The sequence below is a fragment of the Triticum aestivum genome, chromosome 6D, assembly GCF_018294505.1.
Source record: "Triticum aestivum cultivar Chinese Spring chromosome 6D, IWGSC CS RefSeq v2.1, whole genome shotgun sequence".
In the NCBI taxonomy this organism is placed as follows: domain Eukaryota; kingdom Viridiplantae; phylum Streptophyta; class Magnoliopsida; order Poales; family Poaceae; genus Triticum; species Triticum aestivum.
In genome coordinates this window covers 232,186,358-232,205,794 of record NC_057811.1, presented here as the reverse complement: position 1 = coordinate 232,205,794, position 19,437 = coordinate 232,186,358, and the positions used below count along the sequence as shown (strand labels likewise).

The 19,437-nt window shown below is 52.5% G+C and overlaps 1 protein-coding gene across 2 annotated transcripts in view; it reads right to left on the bottom strand.

The window, feature by feature from the left end:
* Positions 1 to 12,390: 12,390 nt before the first annotated feature.
* Positions 12,391 to 19,437, bottom strand: part of LOC123144526 (vesicle transport protein SFT2B) — a 28,645-nt gene continuing 21,598 nt past the window's right edge. For both annotated transcript variants that reach the window (XM_044563713.1, XM_044563714.1), the window contains one exon: positions 12,391 to 12,779. In XM_044563713.1, the coding sequence (XP_044419648.1) occupies positions 12,701 to 12,779 (79 nt within the window). In that variant the 3' untranslated portion in view covers positions 12,391 to 12,700. The remainder of the gene's footprint in view (positions 12,780 to 19,437) is intronic.

The following is a 19,437-nucleotide window of genomic DNA, read 5'->3' as shown; positions in this document are numbered from 1 at the left end:
AGTCAGCTGTGGCGTACTTGTTCGCGATGACCAGCAACTCATCGAGGGTAGCCGGCTCGTCGCAGAGGAGTCGGTGCTTGAGGAGGGTGCCCTCTCGGCACCCGGCGGTGAAGTACTCGATGGCCTGGACCTCGTGCACCCCCTCGCAGGAGTTGCGGAGCTCGGCCCATCGCGTGAGGTAGTCGCGGGTCGACTCGTTGGGCCCTTGGACGCAGAGGGAGAGTTGGCGAGGCTTGGGAGGCCGTTTGTAGGTGCTGGTGAAGTTGCGGACGAAGACTTCGGTGAAGTCCAGCCAACTGTTGATGCTGTAGGGCTTGAGGCTGTTGAGCCATGTGAGCGCCGTGCCTTGCAGCATGAGGGGGACGTACTTCACGGCGACGCGCCGATTGCCGTTGGCTATGCTGACGGCCGTGGAGTAGTCGATGAGCCAATCTTTCGGCTTCACCGAGCCGTTGTACTTGGGCGTGTCTCTGGGGAGCGAGAACCCTTTGGGGAAGGGCTCGTCGCGGATGCGGGGGCCAAAGCATGGCGGGCCGACATCGTCTTCTTCTTCTAACGCCAAGGATCGAGCAAGGCGGTCGATCCTGTGGCGGGCGTCATTCTCGCCGACTCCTTCTCGGCGGCCGAGTCGATCGCCAAGAGTCGGGTGTGTGATAGGCGGCGGAGTGAGGCGTCTTTCTCTTCGAGGCGGGGGAGGAGGCAGATTTCCTTGGTGTTCAACCGCTCGAGGGCGGCCTTCCGCGTCGCGCTCGATGGTAATGCGAGTCCGGCTGCGGCTGGCAGCCGGCTCCTTGTCTTTCTTCTGGCGCGCGCCGCTCGCAGTCGGCGAGCGGGACGTCGCGGCGTGCTCCCGGCGCGGGGGATGACTATCAGCACGGGCGCCGGCTTCATGCCGTTCTGCAGCCGCGTCGATCAGCTGCTGGATCCGTCTCGCCATGTAGGGGAGCTCATCGGCTCCCAGCCCATTGAGCTCTTCTGCAGCCGCCTGAGCGGTTCGTAGATTCTCGAGCGGGGTGGCGTAGACAGGGCGATCTGCCCCCAGCATGCTGGCGACGGCCGCGCCGCGCTTCTGGACGAAGCCGGCTCGGCTCGGGCCGCTAGGCATCGGCGTACCGAAGGCGGCGCGGTCGATTTCGCGCTGGTGGGCCTCGGTGAGGCGCCTCATGGAGGCTATCTTCTGGCCCTCCGCGATGAGGGCAAGGCGGCGTGCCTCCAGGGTCTCGGCGTCGGCGTCGGCCGGGATGGGGACGGAGAGGTCGTGCATTGCCGCTTGCAGGGCGCCGTGGGCATTCTCGCCCGAGTTGGCGGCGTGGCTGATGACCAACACTTCGGTGACACCGCTGCTGCCGCTGTCAGCTCGAGAGAGGGGGCCGTCGAAGACCACCACGTCGGAGGGGTAGGCGTCAAGCGATGCTGTGTCGGAGTCGATGAGCATCGGGTCGGTGGAGCCGACCGACTCCATGTCTGCAGCAGGCTCGCTGGAGACGTGAAGCTGGTCGAGGAGGCTGACGAGGCGGTTCTCGGGGTAGTCGGTGCCTGCGTCGGACGCAGGCTCGTCGGAGATGCGAGTCTCGCCGAGTAGATCGGCGAGGCAGCTCGCTGCGCAGGCGTCGTCGACGCCTTGCAGCGCGTCGAGGCAAACGCCATCGGGCGCAGCAGGCTGGCTGCGCTCGCGGGGGAGGAAGAGGGTTCCCGTCCAGAACAGGTCTCCAGACGACGGTGCACCTGGCCCCACGGTGGGCGCCAAATGTCGGGTGGTTGGTGCGACATATGCCAATGGATGGCTTATCATTGTGGGTGCCAATAAGACATCGCCGGTGCCTGGAAACGGGATGAGGCGAAGACATGCACGCCGGCGGATCTTACCCAGGTTCGGGGCTCTCCGAGGAGATAACACCCCTAGTCCTGCTCTGCGGGGTCTCCGCATGATCACTAGATCAAGGAAAGGTAGCTACAATCGCTCCTAGAGCTGTTGGGTTCAAGGGAGAAGAAGAACGAGGCTAGCTCTTGCTTCTCTCTATCTCTATGGTGTGTGTGCTGTGTTCAGAAGCTAACCCTTTGCATGGGTGCTCCGGGGGGTTTATATAGGCCTACCCCCCGGGGGTACAATGGTAATTCGGCTGGGCACTGGTCCCAGCCGTCAGTGTCTACGCTCGCCGGCTTCTCCGCCGGCTGCTGGGTCCCGCTGACTGGTGGGTCCCGCCGGCTGCCGGCTTCTTGGTCGACAGGCCGGCCCCACCGCCTAGGGTCTTGTCGGCGGCTGCTTACTGTAGCCTTGCCTCTGATGACGAGGGCTTTGTCGAGGTAAGCATGGCTACAGTGGGCCGCCTCGGGGGCTCTCACTGTAGCCTTACCTCGTCTTGTCTCCTTAATGGGGCTCCTGCTTCGAGGAAGGGGGTAGCCGGCTTCTGGGGGCCGGCTACACCCTCGGTCGACTGGGGGAGGCCGGGCCGCCTCCGCGCCTCTCTCTGGCGGAAGGGGCCCGGCGCCTGCGGGCCGTACAGGAGTCGGTCGTGGATGACGTTGAGGCTGGCATGGCTACAGTGCCGAGCCGAACGGGAGACGGTCATCCCGTACGACCTCCTGTGGCCATGCCTGCCTCGGGCCTCGGGGGTAGTGGGCCGCACTGTGGCCACACCCCGTCTTGTCACCGTTATGTGGGCGTAGCTTTGGTGGTTGTGGTCTCGGCCGGCTTCTTGGAGTCGGCGTTCTTCTTGGCTGGCTTCTTGAAGACGGCTACCCCGTAGTCGTCCCGGGGAGGGGTTGCTGAGGCTGGGTCGCCTTCCGGGAGTCGGCTTCAGAGGTAGCCGGCCAGGGAAGGCGGCCCTATGCTTGGAGTGCTTGGAGGCCCGAAGGCCTGATAATTTTTTTCAGAAGAACCAGGGGCAGTCGGTTAGGCTACCCGTGGCCATTTACTCCGACATGTTACCTTCACCTTGCTGCTGTTGTTGAACCATTGGATGTAGTAAGGATGTGGATGTGGTCTTGTGGTGAGAGATAGCTTCTCCACCATCTCCATGCTACCCAAGTTGTTGCAGCTCCCTCCATCTATGATGACGCGAATAGAACATTCCTTCACAACTCCCTTTGTATGGAACAAATTATGCCTCTGATTTTGCTCAGCTTGTGTAACCTGCACACTCAAAACACGTTGAGCAACCAAACATTCATACATGTCAGCATCTTCAGGAGCCATGTATTGTGTCTCATGATCAGAATCATCTCCATCGTGTTCTTCACGTGTAATAAGAGCCAAAGTCTCCTCATCATAGTCACTAGCGGACTCATACCCACCATCCTCAGTAGCAATCATCACACTCTAAGATTTGCATTCTCTCGCATAATCATCCTCCTCCCCATTAGCAGCAGGAGCCACAGAATTATCAACAGCAGCACCAACAGTTTGGCCAGGCTGAAGAGGGACACGGCTCGCTCGGCGGAGGGCTGTTTCGCGACGTGGAGGTAGTCGTTGTTGTTGTTGTTGCAGAGGTGCGGCAGGTGCAGCCGGTGGTGGAAGACGCGCAAGCAGTTCAATAAATCTGTTATCGAGCTTTGTTTCAAACGTCTTCTCAAGGCCAGTGATCTCCATGGCCTCTTCAAAATTGTTCAGCACATCTTGCACCTGTTCAGTCATCATTTGCTGAAACTTATCATGAAGCTCCTTGTTCGTTAAGTTCTCCCAGTAAATCTCGTCGGCTTGTGATCCTGGCATGGTTAGCAGCAATAGAAACACACAAGAATATGATCCTATAGACTACTAACAAGTGGTGGTGGTGGTGGGTGTCACAAATCCGTCAAGCAAATCTCAAATTCTTACCAGTTCTTACCCAGCAGCAGGCGGTGATCGGCAACCGATGTAGTCAAAACTCTCAAAGCTTGGATAGAGTGATTACCAGGGAGAGTCAAACGCACGATGTAGATGTATGTGGAGCTGGGAAGGCTTATGGTAGCAAAAAGGGTCAGCAATAATCAATTTAGAGATGCAAAGTTGAATAAACGCTCAACGACGGTACTGTGCTGGTCCTAGGCTAGACCGTGCTAGAGATGCGAGTCTAGAACACTAACAAATTCATGGCACTGCACGTAAACAAGGGAAAAGCACACTCTGGAATTTTTTTTTCGCTCTATTTTTTTTCTGGCGCTCTTTTTTTTTTGCGCTCCTCTTTTTTTTGCAAAAAATCACTATAATGGCGAGTGTCTCAAAACTCTTCCCAGGTCAAAATGACAGGATGGGCATGAAAGTTTTTTGACCATTTTTTCGGAAATCAGGGTAGCGACGACGAAAAAGTGCGACAAAAAATCACTATGATGGCACGTGGCTCAAAAGACTCAGAAAAGCCTAAAAATAGGATAGGGAAAAAATATTTTTGGTCGCCGAAATTTTGGCCTAATTTTTTTTTCCGAGACCTACTCAGGCAAGGAAACACGAAACGAAAAATAGATGGATCTCGAAAACAAACCTAATATGAAAAGAACTCGGATTGGTGGTGGATGTATGGTGGTACGATATGGCAGCGGTGGTGGTATATGGTAGCGGTGGTGGTATATGGATAGGGATCGGTGGTGGTAGATGGATACGGATTGGTGGTGGTATATGGATACGGATTCAGAGCGGTGGCGGATAAGCGGTGGTGGTAGATGGCAGGGGCGATGATGATGGTGCGGCGGCGGCGTGACAACTTATGACCAGAACTCGAAACTCTAAAAGACTAGACTCTAAGACCAGCAACTTGACACGACAATGCAACCGCAAATTCAACAAAGCAAAAACCCTAAAAAGATTATGCAAAGGCTCAGATTGGTTCGGATATGATGAACTAACCCTAATTTTTTTGTGGCTTTTTCGTGGACTGTAGGTATGAAGAACAGACTTGATCTAAACTACGAAAAACTGTAAAATCTCACCGAGCAACCTGCAAATCTGATACCACTTGATAGAGGCAAAGGTGTCCCGATGTTTCGATGAGATGTTGGCTATCGTTTTTTGTGGAGTCGACCTTGACGATCCGACTACGAACGTGCGAGACGTCGCGCCTTAGCAATCGCTAAACCAACTTCCGAAGGTTATTGACCACGCCGGAGCTCGATCAACCTGACCACGAGGGCCTGTTTCCTGCGAGCAAACGAAGAACAAGCAAGAAACTAAGATTGCAATCTGGATATTGCGAATATAAGAGGAAAGTTTTATTAATGAAGGTGGGGTTCTGTGACGCCTTGGTCTGGTCGTTGAACACAAACGAAGTACACGAAGTTGCAGCTATGGCGAACTTTTAATCTAAACAAAACCCAAAGTCTAAACGGTGCCCTAAGGGCTGTATATATGGAGGAAGAGGGGGGAATTTCGTGGCCCTTGGGGAAGGGGTCCGAAACCAACCCTATCTCTTGTTTCCCCACACATACGGACTCTAAAAACAGCATATACTTATGTATTTCGAAATTACATGGGCTTGGCCCAATAATAAGGTGACGCAGCACCTAGAATAGCCTCTGGACGAATTTTATGAAGTGGCATCTAGTATATTTCGTCCAAGGCTTCATGCACTCCTTATGGTGGCTTCAAAGTCCTGAAATCATCACTTGTAACTCCGTTCTTGTTCCCCTTGCGCATGCCATCAACTCCATGCTTGTTCTTGCTCCAATGTTCATCCTTCTCCAAGGTAGGCCCTTCATTTGTAAGCAAAACAAATGTATCCAATTTAGGCAGCACCATATTCTCATGAACATTAGAATCATTACCAAGAAACGGAAGTACCTGGTAATTTATTTGGCGTGCGCGAGCTCTAGTAATTGGTCCAGTATATGTAACAGTAGGGGCTATGGGTGTAACAATGGTATTGATGTCCTCATCACCATATGGCTCCTGCCAGTTGCCGATAACTGTTACAAAACATGATCATCTCATACAACAATTTATATATCATCACGTCTTGACCATATCACATCACAACAAGCCCTGCAAAAACAAGTTAGACGTCCTCTACTTTGTTGTTGCAAGTTTTACGTGGCTGCTATGGGCTTCTAGCAAGAACCGTTCTTACCTACGCATCAAAACCACAACGATTTTTCGTCAAGTGTGTTGTTTTAACCTTCAACAAGGACCGGGCGTAGTCAAACTCGATTCAACTAAAGTTGGAGAAACAGACACCCGTTAGCCACCTGTGTGCAAAGCACGTCGGTAGAACTAGTCTCATGAACGCGGTCATGTAATGTCGGTCTGGACCGCTTCATCCAAAAATACCGTCGAATCAAAATAAGACGTTGCTGGTAAGCGGTATGACTATTATCGCCCACAACTCTTTGTGTTCTACTCGTGCATATAACATCTACGTATAGACCTGGCTCGGATGCCACTGTTGGGGAACGCAGTATTTTAAAAAATTTACCTAAGATCACACAAGATCTATCTAGGAGATGCATAGTAACGAGCGGGGAGAGTGTGTCCACGTACCCTCGTAGACTGAAAGCGGAAGCGTTTAGTAACGCGGTTGACGTAGTCGAACGTCTTCGCGATCCAACCGATCCAAGCACCAAACGTACGGCACCTCCGCGTTCAGCACACGTTCAGCTCGATGACGTCCCTCGAACTCTTGATCCAGTTGAGGCCGAGGGAGAGTTCCGTCAGCACGACGGCGTGGCGACGGTGATGATGAAGTTACCGGCGCAGGGCTTCGCCTAAGCACTAAGACGATATGACCGAGGTGTGTAACTATGGAGGGGGGGCACCGCACACGGCTAAGAGAAGGCTTGGTCTGTCTTTGGGGTACCCCCCCCCCCTCCCACGTATATAAAGGGGGGAGGAGAGGTGGCCGGCCCAAGGGGGGCGCCATGAAGGGGAGTCCTACTTGGACTCCCGATCCAAGTAGGATTCGCCCCCCCAACCCTAGTCCAATTCGGTTTGGGCTTGGGGGCGCGCGTCGTCACCTGGCTGCCGCCTCTCTCTCCACTAGGGCCCATGAAGGCCCATTAACTCCCGGGGGGTTCCGGTAACCCCCGGTACTCCAGAAAATGGCTGAATCTTTCTGAAACCATTCCGGTGTCCAAACATAACCTTCCAATATATCAATCTTTATGTCTCGACCATTTCGAGACTCCTCGTCATGTCCGTGATCTCATCCGGGACTCCGAACAAACTTCGGTTCATCAAATCACATAACTCATAATACAAATCCTCATCGAACGTTAAGCGTGCGGACCCTACGGTTTCGAGAACTATGTAGACATGACCGAGACATATCTCCGGTCAATAACCAATAATGGAACCTGGATGCTCATATTGGCTCCTGCGTATTCTACGAAGATCTTTATCGGTCAAACCGCATAACAACATACGTTGTTCCCTTTGTCATTGGTATGTTACTTGCCCGAGATTCGATCGTCGGTATCATCATACCTAGTTCAATCTCGTTATCAGCAAGTCTCTTTACTCATTCCGTAATGCATCATCCCGTAACTAACTCATTAGTCACATTGCTTGCAAGGCTCATAGTGATGTGCATTACCGAGAGAGCCCAGAGATACCTCTCCGATACACGGAGTGACAAATCCTAATCTCGATCTATGCCAACTCAACAAACACCATCAGAGACACCTGTAGAGCATCTTTATAATCACCCAGTTACATTGTGATGTTTGATAGCACACAAGGTGTTCCTCCGGTATTCGGGAGTTGCATAATCTCATAGTCTGAGGAACATGTATAAGTCATGAAGAAAGCAATAGTAGAAAAACTAAACGATCATTATGCTAAGCTAACGGATGGGTCTTGTCCATCACATCATTCTCTAATGATGTGATCCCGTTCATCAAATGACAACACATGTCTATGGCTAGGAAACTTAACCATCTTTGATTAACGAGCTAGTCAAGTAGAGGCACACTAGGGACACTCTGTTTGTCTATGTATTCACACATGTACTAAGTTTCCGGTTAATACAATTCTAGCATGAATAATAAACATTTATCATGATATAAGGAAATATAAATAACAACTTTATTATTGCCTCTAGGGCATATTTCCTTCATTCAGGGCGATGTCGTTCGGCCTCTGCAACGCGCCGGCCACATTCCAGTGTCTAATGAACTCCGTGTTCGGTCGCCACGTTCACAAATTCATCATCATCTTCCTCGATGACATTCTTGTCTTCGGTGTTGATTTACAGGAACATGAAGAACACTTGCGCACTGTCCTCGACCTCCCGCGGGCGCACCAGCTGTACGCCAAGGCCTCCAAATGCTCGTTCACCCAGCAAAAGATCGAGTACTTGGGACATGTCATCTCCAAGGACGGCGTCACCACCGATTCCAGCAAGACCAGCGCCATGAGTGTATGGCCCGTGCCCACGACGCCCACAGAGCTCCACGGCTTCCTCGGCCTTACAGGCTACTACCGCGAGTTCGTGCCACACTACGGCATTATCGCGAAGCCCCTGATGCGCCTTCTCACAAAGAAAAGATTCCTCTGAGACGACAAGGCCCAGACCGCATTCAAGATGCTCAAGAAGGCGATGGTGAGCACGCATGTGCTTGCACTCCCAGACTTCAAACGCCCGTTCGCCATCGAGACCGACGCGTGCGACACCAGCGTGGGCGCGGTGCTGGTTCAGGACGGCCACCCCATCGCGTACCTGAGCAAGGCGTTCGGCGTGCAGAACCAAAAGCTCTCTGCGTATGAGAAGGAGTTTCTCGCCGTGATGATGGCGATCGACAAGGGGCGCCCTTACCTCCAGCATGCACCGTTTGAGATCGTCACCGACCACAAGACCTTGTGTTCCTTGGGCGATCAACAGCTCGTCATGGATCTTCAGCGCAAGGCCATGTCCAAGATGGTGGGCCTGCAGTTCACATTCCGCTACAAGAAGGGCGCGGACAATGGCGCAGCCGGCGCGCTCTCCAGGGTGGGGCACCTACTGTCGCTGGACGCGCTCTCGGTGTGCCAGCCCCAGTGGTTGCAAGACGTGGCAAATTCATACGTGACGGACGCGGACGCACAAGAGCTTCTCACCAAGCTTGCCCTCTGCGACACCAATGACCAAGGCCGCACTCTGCAGCAAGGAGTGATCCGCCAACGAGGGTGGCTGTGAATCGGCACCAACATCGCGCTCCAAACCAAGCTGATCGCCGCACTGCACCACAGCACGGTGGGAGGACACTCAGGCACCACCGCCACCTACCAGCGCGTACGCAAGCTCTTCTCCTGGCCTGGCTTGAAGCGCGCCGTCGAGGATTTCGTCAAGCAATGTAGCATTTGCCAGCACGCGAAGCACGAGCAAACCCACCCTGCGGGCAAGCTCCAACCGCTTCCAATCCCGCAAGAGCCATGGCAGGATATAACCATGGATTTTGTAGAAGGGCTAACCAAGTCGGGCGACCACGACGCGATCATGGTGGTCGTCGACCGCCTCACCAAGTACGCTCATTTTGTACCTCTCTGGCACCCTTTCACCGCCACTCAAGTCGCCCGCGCCTTTTGGGACATCATCAGACTCCACGGTGTGCTGCACTCCATCATCTCCGACCGCGACAAGGTGTTCACCAGCGCGATGTGGCGGGAAATTCTCGCCGCCGCAGGCACCAAGCTGTTGTACTCCACGGCGTACCACCCCCAGACCGATGGCCAGTCGGAGCGCGTGAATCAGTGCTTGGAGATGTATCTCCAATGCGTCGTCCATGACACGCCCAAGCAATGGCGCCGGTGGCTCTCCGCGGCGGAATTCTAGTACAACTCCTCACACCACGCCTCGCTCAATGGCTCCCCTTTCAAGGCTCTGTATGGGCGAGAACCCAACTTGGGGGGGCTTCCCGCGGTCAGCACCACCATTTTCGCGCACGCGCCCCTCGACGAGAACGATTGGGCGACCCACACCGAGCTGCTTCGTGCCCAGGCGCGCTTCAAGAAGCAGGCCGATCGTCACCATGCCAAGCGCGCCTTTGACGTGGGCGAGCAAGTTCTCCTCAAGCTTCAACCCTACGCGCAATCCTCCGTCGCCAACCGCCCATGCCGGAAGCTGGCATACAAGTTCTTCGGCCCGTTCACCATGATGGAGCGCATCGGCAACCTGGCGTACCGCCTGCAATTACCCCAAGACGCATCCATCCGGTGTTCCACGTCTCCCGGCTCAAGTCGTTCGTCCCCGACTATACACCAGTCTTCACTGAGCTGCCCAAGATCCCGGACCTCACCGCCGCTAAGCGTGTTCCGGTGGCCATCCTGGACCGCCGCATGATGAAGAAGGGGAACACTCCAGTGGTACAAATACAAGTGTAATGGAACTCCATGCTGCAATCAGCTGCTACCTGGGAAGACTACACTGTCCTGCGGCAACGCTACCCCGACGCACAGCTCTGGGAAGATGAAGAAGCTGCTGCTCGAGAGGGGGCAAATGTCACGCCTGTAGATCAATCTACAACGGACTGAAGAAATGAAATTCAGAGTTCTAAACTTGCAACAGCAACGACCTGGTCAGCGGGGCCGGGCTGGGCCCACTGTCAGGGGATTGAGTGTGTGTGCCAGCTGTGGCTTGGCTTACTTGTATGCGCGTGTGTGGACGCGGAGGCATCGAGATTTGAATGAACCTTTTCCTCCATGTCGTCTATCTCTCTCACTCGCTCTCACCTACGCTCGTCCTTCTCCTCTCATCTCTGATCCCATCCTCCCCTTCAGGTCTCACGATCGGGACGAGACATTCTAGAACAATACCTTGCTCTGAAGTGGATTTGAATTTCAATCGCTCCCTCCAGATCCTCCCGAGGAGAGGCGCTCCTCACGCGCAAGACCAGTGCCCTCGTACCGCTGCACCGTTGCCGCACCCTTCCTTCTTCCCCGTCCTTCTTCTCCTACCTCTCCTCCTCCCTGGATCCTTCTCTGTCTCTCTTTTCTACCAGAAAAATCAAAGTGCGCCGCCGTGCCGGATCCATCCTTCTCCCGTGCCCGCTGGATCCCGCCGCCGCCGTTCTGCACCGAGCAGATGCGTCGTCCCCAGCCCCTCGAGCCGCCGCGTTGACCTGATCCAGAATCTGCGCTCGAGCGCCGCGGCGGGGTGGCAAGCGGGTAAAGGTGCGGCCGCGGCGGCGAGTGGTGCGGCAGCGGCAAGGGGGATTTGGCTCGGGCATAAGGTCGAGGCGAGGAGGCGGAAGTGTACGGGTATTTTTTCCCAGCGAATCGTTTTTTACTTGCAGAATCATTTTAACTTTACAGATTAATGATGGATTACGGGTTTAATACACAAAACCATAGGGGCTTTTCTGCAAAAAGTGTGTGACGGTGAGCGGTTTTATATTACTAGCAAAAGGGCCCGTGCGTTGCAACGGGAGAGAAAATTAAAGTGTTCGGCATAACACCCGTCAACGCAGCATGACGGGGGTAGGGATGTGTCGTGCCTAGGTATAGAAGAAATTCATCTCATGCTTTAATACCTATTACTGTGGAATATTCTTACCATCGGATTTCAAAGTAGCCCCGTTTAATTCAAAAATTTCCTATGGGTGACTTCATCAATTTCAAATCTCATTCATTGGGGTGAATGTACGCCCAGCGCCTGCATCTATGCTTTTTCCTTCAACCTTTGTATGCAGCAATTTAATGTGTCATCTAAAAAAAGTAATTTAATATGTCCGTTTGCACCGGAAGAAAAAAAAAGATTGATGAAGCCGTATTCATGTCATTTGACGATGTCTCCTTCAGTTTCACACTATCGTCAGATGAAAGAGTAGTGGTGTATTCAAGTTGGATTTTTTTATAATTTATTAAAATATTTGATTGCAAGCGGGTTTTTACGATGTTGAATTTCCTTTAAGAGAATGTTTGTTTGTTTGGTTATTATATTTCCTTTTTTCACTATTTGGACTTGGCCCAAACGCAAACATTTCACGTAGACATCAGATAGGCTGTTTCTCAGGGAAAAAAAACACGCACACTTTGTGAGATGCACGCACATCTCGCCCCCTAATCTCAAATCAAAAGAAACGTCGGCACCGGCCGCTAATAGGCCGCACCATTTTGTTGAGATGCACGCACAAGCACACTATTTTTTTCGCAAAAAAATGGAGTATATATTAAATCAGCCGGGTCGAGCAGCCGCCATGCGTCCTTCCTCGTCTCCTCCCGTCCGTTGAGAGTCGCCCCCCGTGCCCGGCTCCGTCCCTCTTCCCTCCCGGCAGCTCGCTTCCTTCGGCCGGCTTCCATGGTGGAAGGCCACCCCCCGGGGGTGGACATGGCAGGAGCTCTTCCAATAAGCTCCTCGCGTAAGAGAACTCGCGTTGGAGTACATGAAGTTTAAGTTTAACTACGCAATTGATGATTTCCCATGGTTATACCTTACATCGTACGATGCCATTGGCAAGCACCACCGTGATAAGCAGTGAAACTTTTGACAACATATATAGGACTTTAAGTTTTGACAACATATATGACTTTAAGCAAGCAGGATTTCCACACAAACACCGCGTTATCAGGTGCTGGTCCTACCAATCCACGACAAATGCACTGTTCATGAAATGTCCCAAGCCAAAGGGAACAAAGGAGCGTCATATACATATGTGCGCAAGAAGGGAGCAACAGTGGGGAAAAGGTTAACATTATTTCTGAGCATAACAGAAGACCATGGCCTTGGTTAAAAGTACACAGTAGATCAGCAGCATCTACTGATCCAGCAATGAGACTACTGTTCCATCAACCAAAGGTAGATCTATCATGATAGTTGCTCTAGAATTCAGTGTCGAAGCAAGATGCCATCACTTTCGAAACAACTGATCGTGCAAAGGGTATATAGCTTAGACTGTACCTGCACATAACAACAACTGTAACTTCAGAATTGCTGCCCCATCACTCATGCTCTTGGGATGCTAATTTATGTAGTTGCACCAATTATTTATCAATTTATGTAGTTGTACCAATTATTTATCTAAAAATGTTGCCCATTTATGTGATATGATGAGACATCACATGGGATAATGATGCGGAGCATCCTAAGGACATCATCATGTCAAGAGTCCATTTGGCAAGTGACACGTGCGACATCTACTTCACATACACAAAGGTGAATCATCTCCTTTACACGTGCTCACTTGACCCTCTCGAGGATGGTATACTACTTGACACTCCTTCCGTGTGCATGCATAGGTATTGTCTGAACATCACGGATGTCGAGGAGGAGTGCGAGCGCAAGTGTACGTCTACACCATCCGCGAGGGAAGCATGGAAGAGAAGACAGAAGAAAGGAGAAGAAGACGGAGCGGCTGCTGAGCTGGAGCCGGACATCCGGACGCCGAGCCGAATCATCCGGGCTCAGCCAGATCATCCAGGCCGACCCCCGGATCGTCCGGATAACTGCGTCGAAGACAATCGAAGGCTTCACCTGAAGCCGGATCATCCGGGACTCCGTCCGGATCATCCGGATCCCCGACGCCCGGATCATCCGGGACCCCGTCCGGATCATCCGGCCTTGCCTGCGTGCATGACTCGGGCCGAGGCCTATGTACCCATTCCGCCCCCTCACTTACCCCTTCGTGGCTTAGACTATAAATAGACCTCCTCCACCTCCTTTCTAGGGTTAGCAAAGTGATAACTCATTTGATAGAGAGCTTTGCTCCTTGTACCACTCTACTCTTGAGAGAAAGAGAGAGACCACCACTCCCATGGAGTTCAAGACCTCCATGTGAGAAGATCCTGCGGGATATATCGATCAAGACCCTCTCTTGGGCGGCCCCCTTCAAGACCTCCTCATGGAGATGAACCTTACCTTGTATCTTTCCCTTTGTTGTTCATGTACCTTGTGGATCTTGTGTGTTTGATTGTCTAGTGGATGTGTGATTGGACTTGTTCTTGAGTGTTTCCCCTTGTGATTTCTCTCCGTTCTTCCCCGTGTTCTTCGAGGGATCTCGCTCCTTTCGTGAAAGATCGGCCATCTAGGGTTTCACCCTACATCATCTTGGTATCATGAGCCACGTTGATCATGATTTCGGAGCCTCCCCGTTGTGTTTTCTAGCCTAGTTTTGTTGATTTCGTCCTAAATTCGAAAATCCCCACCAAAAATAGCCCCAAATTTTTTTGTGATTTGTTGGTTTTGATGATGTTTTGTCGATTTTGATCCATGGATTTGCTTGGTTTCGAGTGGATCTAGCATCTCCCCAAGTTTCCCCACCTTCCATCCACGAAATCTCCACAATTTTGACCCGAAAATCCCTCATTTCCGCCCAAAAATTCGTCCTCGAGAGGAAATCCCGAGCAGTTTGACCTGCCCGGATCATCCGGACATCCCCCGGATCAGCTGGACGCCCCCCCCCCCCGGACGTCCGGATAACCCACGCACCCGAATACCCGAACCGGCCCTGACGAACCCGGATCATCCGGATCATCCGGACCTCCTCCCGGATGTCCGGCTAACCCTGAAACTGACTGTGCTGAAATTTTGTTTTGGCCATATCTAATTCATCCGAACTCCGTTTTGACGTTCTTTAGCTCGTTTTGAAGCTCTTGACATCCTCCTTCCCACAAAAATACCACCATCATCATTTGACTTCATCAAATTTTTGGAACTTTGGCATCTTTGCCTGGGCCTTCCACCATATCATCCACATCACCACCACCGACTCCCGCAACCTAACCCATTTTGATCCCCATTGTATATGTGGTTGCTTGAGTAGTGATTCGAGTCTCCTAAGGTGTTTCGGCTACTTAGGGACGGTTGCTTCATCAACCACCACCACCACTTCCGCATAGGCTTGCCCACCATACACTTCCGCCACCTCAACTTAACCCAATTTTGTTTGTGTTGTGAGTTGTGTCTCCTAAGGTGTTTCGGCTACTTAGGGACCGTGCTTTCAACTCCGACTCCGTGTATATTCCACCACCATAACCTTCACTTCCGCAGTGCCTAGTGCAACTACCACCTCTTTCCGCTATCACCATTTGACTTTTGTCATTGAGATTTTGAGTTCACGGTTTTTTTTTCCGTTTCCTAAGGTGTTTCGGCTACTTAGGGACGAGTCTCCATCATCTTGGTATCTTCATCAAGAACACCGCCACTCATCATCGCAAAGCACGGTAACCTCGACGACACCATTGTATATTCCCCTTGCAATTGCATTGATAACCCCTAGCCCATTTTGCGTTACTTGCCTATCGAGACTAGCCATTTGAGTATTGCCCGGCAACGTTACTTGTGCACATTAGTGATCCACCCTTCCATTGCATACATACCATATCATATTGGTATCATCATATCATTCCTTGTGTCACAAGTTTGTTTCCGCATATACACAATTGCTATCTTGGTTTGTGCAAAGTGGCATACAAAAAAAAAGAATAAGCTTTTAAGCAAAAGAAAAAGAGTAAAAAAGCTTGTAAGCAAGTGCAATAGCATCATACCACATTGCACATAAGATTGTCATATCCGATCATCTTGGATCATCTTGAGAGAAACACCGGGAACCATACATAATAGCATACTTGGAATAGAAAGTTGCTACATTTTGCATCTTAGGTTGTGCACAAGTGTCGTATCCGCCTATTGAGCAAGCGTGTTAACGTCTCTCTTGAGTTGTGCAACACGAGCGTTTTCCGTGGATTCCACATTTTGTGCTCACTCTTTGGTTGCACGACCCCAATTATCTATCCGTGTGTGCGTTTCCGTGTGCCATTTTTTGCTATTGGTCTACTTGTTTCACTTGCGAATTTGTGAATCTCTTTCAACATTATTGACTCTTGTTAACATTTTGCATTAAATTTTTGTGCCACTATCCTCACCGAGCTACACCATAAGCTTTACTTGATAGGTGTGAGTGAACAAGTCCGGTACCAATTCCACTATTCTTTCATCTCACATTGAGTGAAACGGGATACATCCTCAACATTGGGAAAAGGTAACTTGGTATTGTTTATCTCATTTCCTACTCACCTCTACTCGGGTCTTGTGCTGGATAGGCAAGGCATTTCACCTTCGGTCTACAACAACAACGACGAGTTTGATGCCACGAACAACTCCAACGACGCCAAGATGCAAGCTCAAATGGAGGACATCAAAGCCCTCATCAAGTCCTACAAGAGATCTCCCTCATCTTCGAGAAGACGCTCAAGAGCACATTCTTCCAAGCTAGCATCTCCGGCAAGATCACATCGGCATCGACACCATCACCACCAAGAACGTGAAGGTCAAGAGCTCAACACCAACAACCGCTCAACGACTTCACCATCACCCTTGGCATCTTCGCCAAGCGACTTCAAGGCATCTTCGCCTACGGACATACGGCATCTTCGCCAACAAGCACCTCAAGACTACGCTCAAGAGAAGCTCCCCAAGCTCAAGTCCGCGACTTCCACGAGCTACTACGACCTCGACACCGACCACGAGATTCCTTTCTATGGGACTCTAGAACCCGAGGAGTATCTCGAATGGGAGCGCCTCATGGACGACTACCTCAAGCTACATCAAGTTCCTCCCGAAGATCAAGTGAAGTGCGCCTCAAGAAATTTCCACGACTATGCGTCGACATGGTGGCTTCACACACCTTTGGAGACCTCCGATATGAGTTGGCCCAAGACGAAGAGAGCTTTGCGGCGAGAGTTTGTGCCCCCAACCTACACGGAACAACTTCTACGCCAATTGGAGAACACCATCCAAGGATCCAACTCCATCGACGAGTACTTCAAGGAGATGAAGATTACCTTGCGACGAGCCGGCGTGGACAACCCCATGTCGATGAAGTTCCACTTCATGATGGGATTGAACAACGACATCTCCAAGACGATCTTCCTCAAGAACTACAAGTCCCTCGACGACAACTACATTGGTGCTCTCAAGGCGGAACAAGAACTCATGAAGGCCAAGGCTTCTCCACCCCAAGCTCACTGCGCGACGACCAAGCTCCATGAGAACGAGCATGAGGATAGCACCACCAAGATGTCCAAGCCCGACGAGCTCCAATATGATGCTCCCAAGTTCGACTTCACCGCCATCCCTCTTTGTGGCATTGATGATGCCGCGTCCTCCACGACTCTTTTTCAAGACGGTGCGGCGACGAGTACGACTACGGAGACCTTCAAGGACCAAGCTTTGGAGGCGTGTGACATGGTGACGAGCAAGGATGATGCTTCCATCTTAGGAGGCGAGAGTGATGTTGTGCCATCTTCAGCCTTCATCCATGACGTCGACGACGAAATGGTTGAGCATGGGATTTTCCCTTCGACCACGGCGACGTATGATGACTTGAGTGACTTGTGCCACCATATTGAGAGTGAGAGTGACTTCACCACTAGCTCCATATACGATGTGTTGCCCCAATTCTCATGTGAGGAGAGCCACAACCCCCACCATTTGAGCGAGATGAGTGACTCCACCATATGTGAGTTTGAGTGCACCTACCTTGAGGGAGTGAGTGAGCCACCACATAGAGAGGGTGAGGCCATATGCATTTCTAACAACTTGACCTCTACCTCTATTGTGTCTTCTCATTTGGTGCTAGGTCCCATATATGATGACGCGCCGCTTCGCGACGACTTCGTCCTTTCTTTGGACAAGACGATGGCCATGGTGGAATATGATGCACCCCCCACATGGTTCGATCAAGATGAAGATGACCACCATTTGATCTTTCCCACCTCACCTACACCACTTGAGTGGAATGAACAAGGTAACATAGGTGAAGGTGATGCTCTAGTCCCACTAGTGGACATTCTTGACATTGATTGTTTGCATGATGTTGATCAACCTATTTCCATGCTTCATGCTAGTGCGACTTCCTCATGTGATGATTTCTTGCCCATTTACGATGAGTATGATGATTCTAATGTCGAGTCTATTAGTTGTGATGCCATGTTACATAGGATTTCTTGTGATAATTCTTTAGGTCATATCATGTTTGACAATCCGCTTGACTTGTCATATGCTATGCATGAGATCAATCATATGTCATATTAGCAATCTCATCGTAGTGACTATGCATATGCCATTAAAATAAACCCAATTTGCACATATGGCATAGATGAAAAGCCCATGGTTATTGGCATTTGTTTTTCTTGTGATGATATTGATACTCCCTTTGCATCATTTATCTCATATGCCATGCCATGACCACCTGGCTACGGATATGCATTGTTTTGGATGTTGTCCATTTTCTTCATATGATGTTTCCAATATTGCTCATGCGGAAAGCCGACGGGAGCACAGCTGCCTGCTTGCTGTGGGCCAGGGCTCCATCGTCCTTCCCTGGGTACGGGCATGCAGCGGCATGGCTGCGTCCGTACGACGGCGTGGGGCGGGCCATCGGGCGACGACGGCGATCACATCCGCACGGCCATGGTGATCGGAGGCGCGCCAACCGGTGGAGTCGACCGCCATGCCGTCCGCGCGGCCGTCGCGGGCGTCAGACGTGCGCCGTCTCTTGCGGCTACGGCGGCGGCCTCGGCCGCGACCAGACCCATCTCGGCGTGTCTCCTCACCGGCTTCGCCACCCGACGCATCATCACTAGGGCCGCCGCTGTTGCCAGCAGCAGCCGAGGCGGCAAGCGCAACGGCGCCATCGGCGACCATGATAGACACGGGGTAGTTCAGCGTGCGGATGGTCGACAGCGAGCCGCGTCTGGTGGCGGGGACGGATTCCACGATCTCCAGGACGGCCGCGCGGCGGGTGCTGGCCGGCTCGTGCGTGCGCGTCGTCAACCGGAATACGACAAGGTCGGCGCGCGAGCGCGTGCTCGGGTGCAGTCGCTCAATCCAGCAGCTGGAACCGAGAAGGTGCTCAGCGGTGGAGAGGTGCCAAGCCTGCGCGGGGATGCCATGGAGCTCCACCTGGACTGTGTGCTCGAAGGAGCTCACGTCGGCGTGCGCCAGCTTGTTCCAAGGGCGGAGCGACAGAGTGAAGCCGGGGCCGTTGATGAAGTGGTCGCCTGCGAGCCGCGCCATGATCTCGTTGGTGGAGAAGATGAGGAGGAAGTCCTCCGGGGCATGCACGTGGATGGAGAAGTCGCCGGGCTGGAGGCAAAGGGAGGAGTGCAGGACGTCCTCGACCTCCCGCGGGGTGACCGCCGGCCTGGCACCCGTGATGGAAACCACCATCCCGCGCCGCAGAACGAGCTCGACCTCCTCCATCTCAACGGAGCGGGACATGACCACGCGCACCGGAGTGGAGGGCTAGGCCGGCTCACTGGCGGAGGGGCCTGCAGCAGGCGGGGCATGCAGAAGCGGTGGCGCGCGGCGCCGCGACTGGGGGGTGGTGGCGCGGGGAGGTGCACGGAGAACGCCGCGGCAGAACTTGTGGCAGTCCCGGGAGCTGTGGCCGGAGTAGAGGCAACGTCGACAGCGAACGTCGTTTGTGCAGTCCCGGACAGGGTGACCGGGGTCGAGGCAGCGGAAGCAGAGGCCGGCGCTTTCCTCCGGGGACGGGCTGCGACGGCGCGGCGGTTGCTGGGCGCGGGGGGCAGCCTCAGGGCGCGCGCGGCGGCGG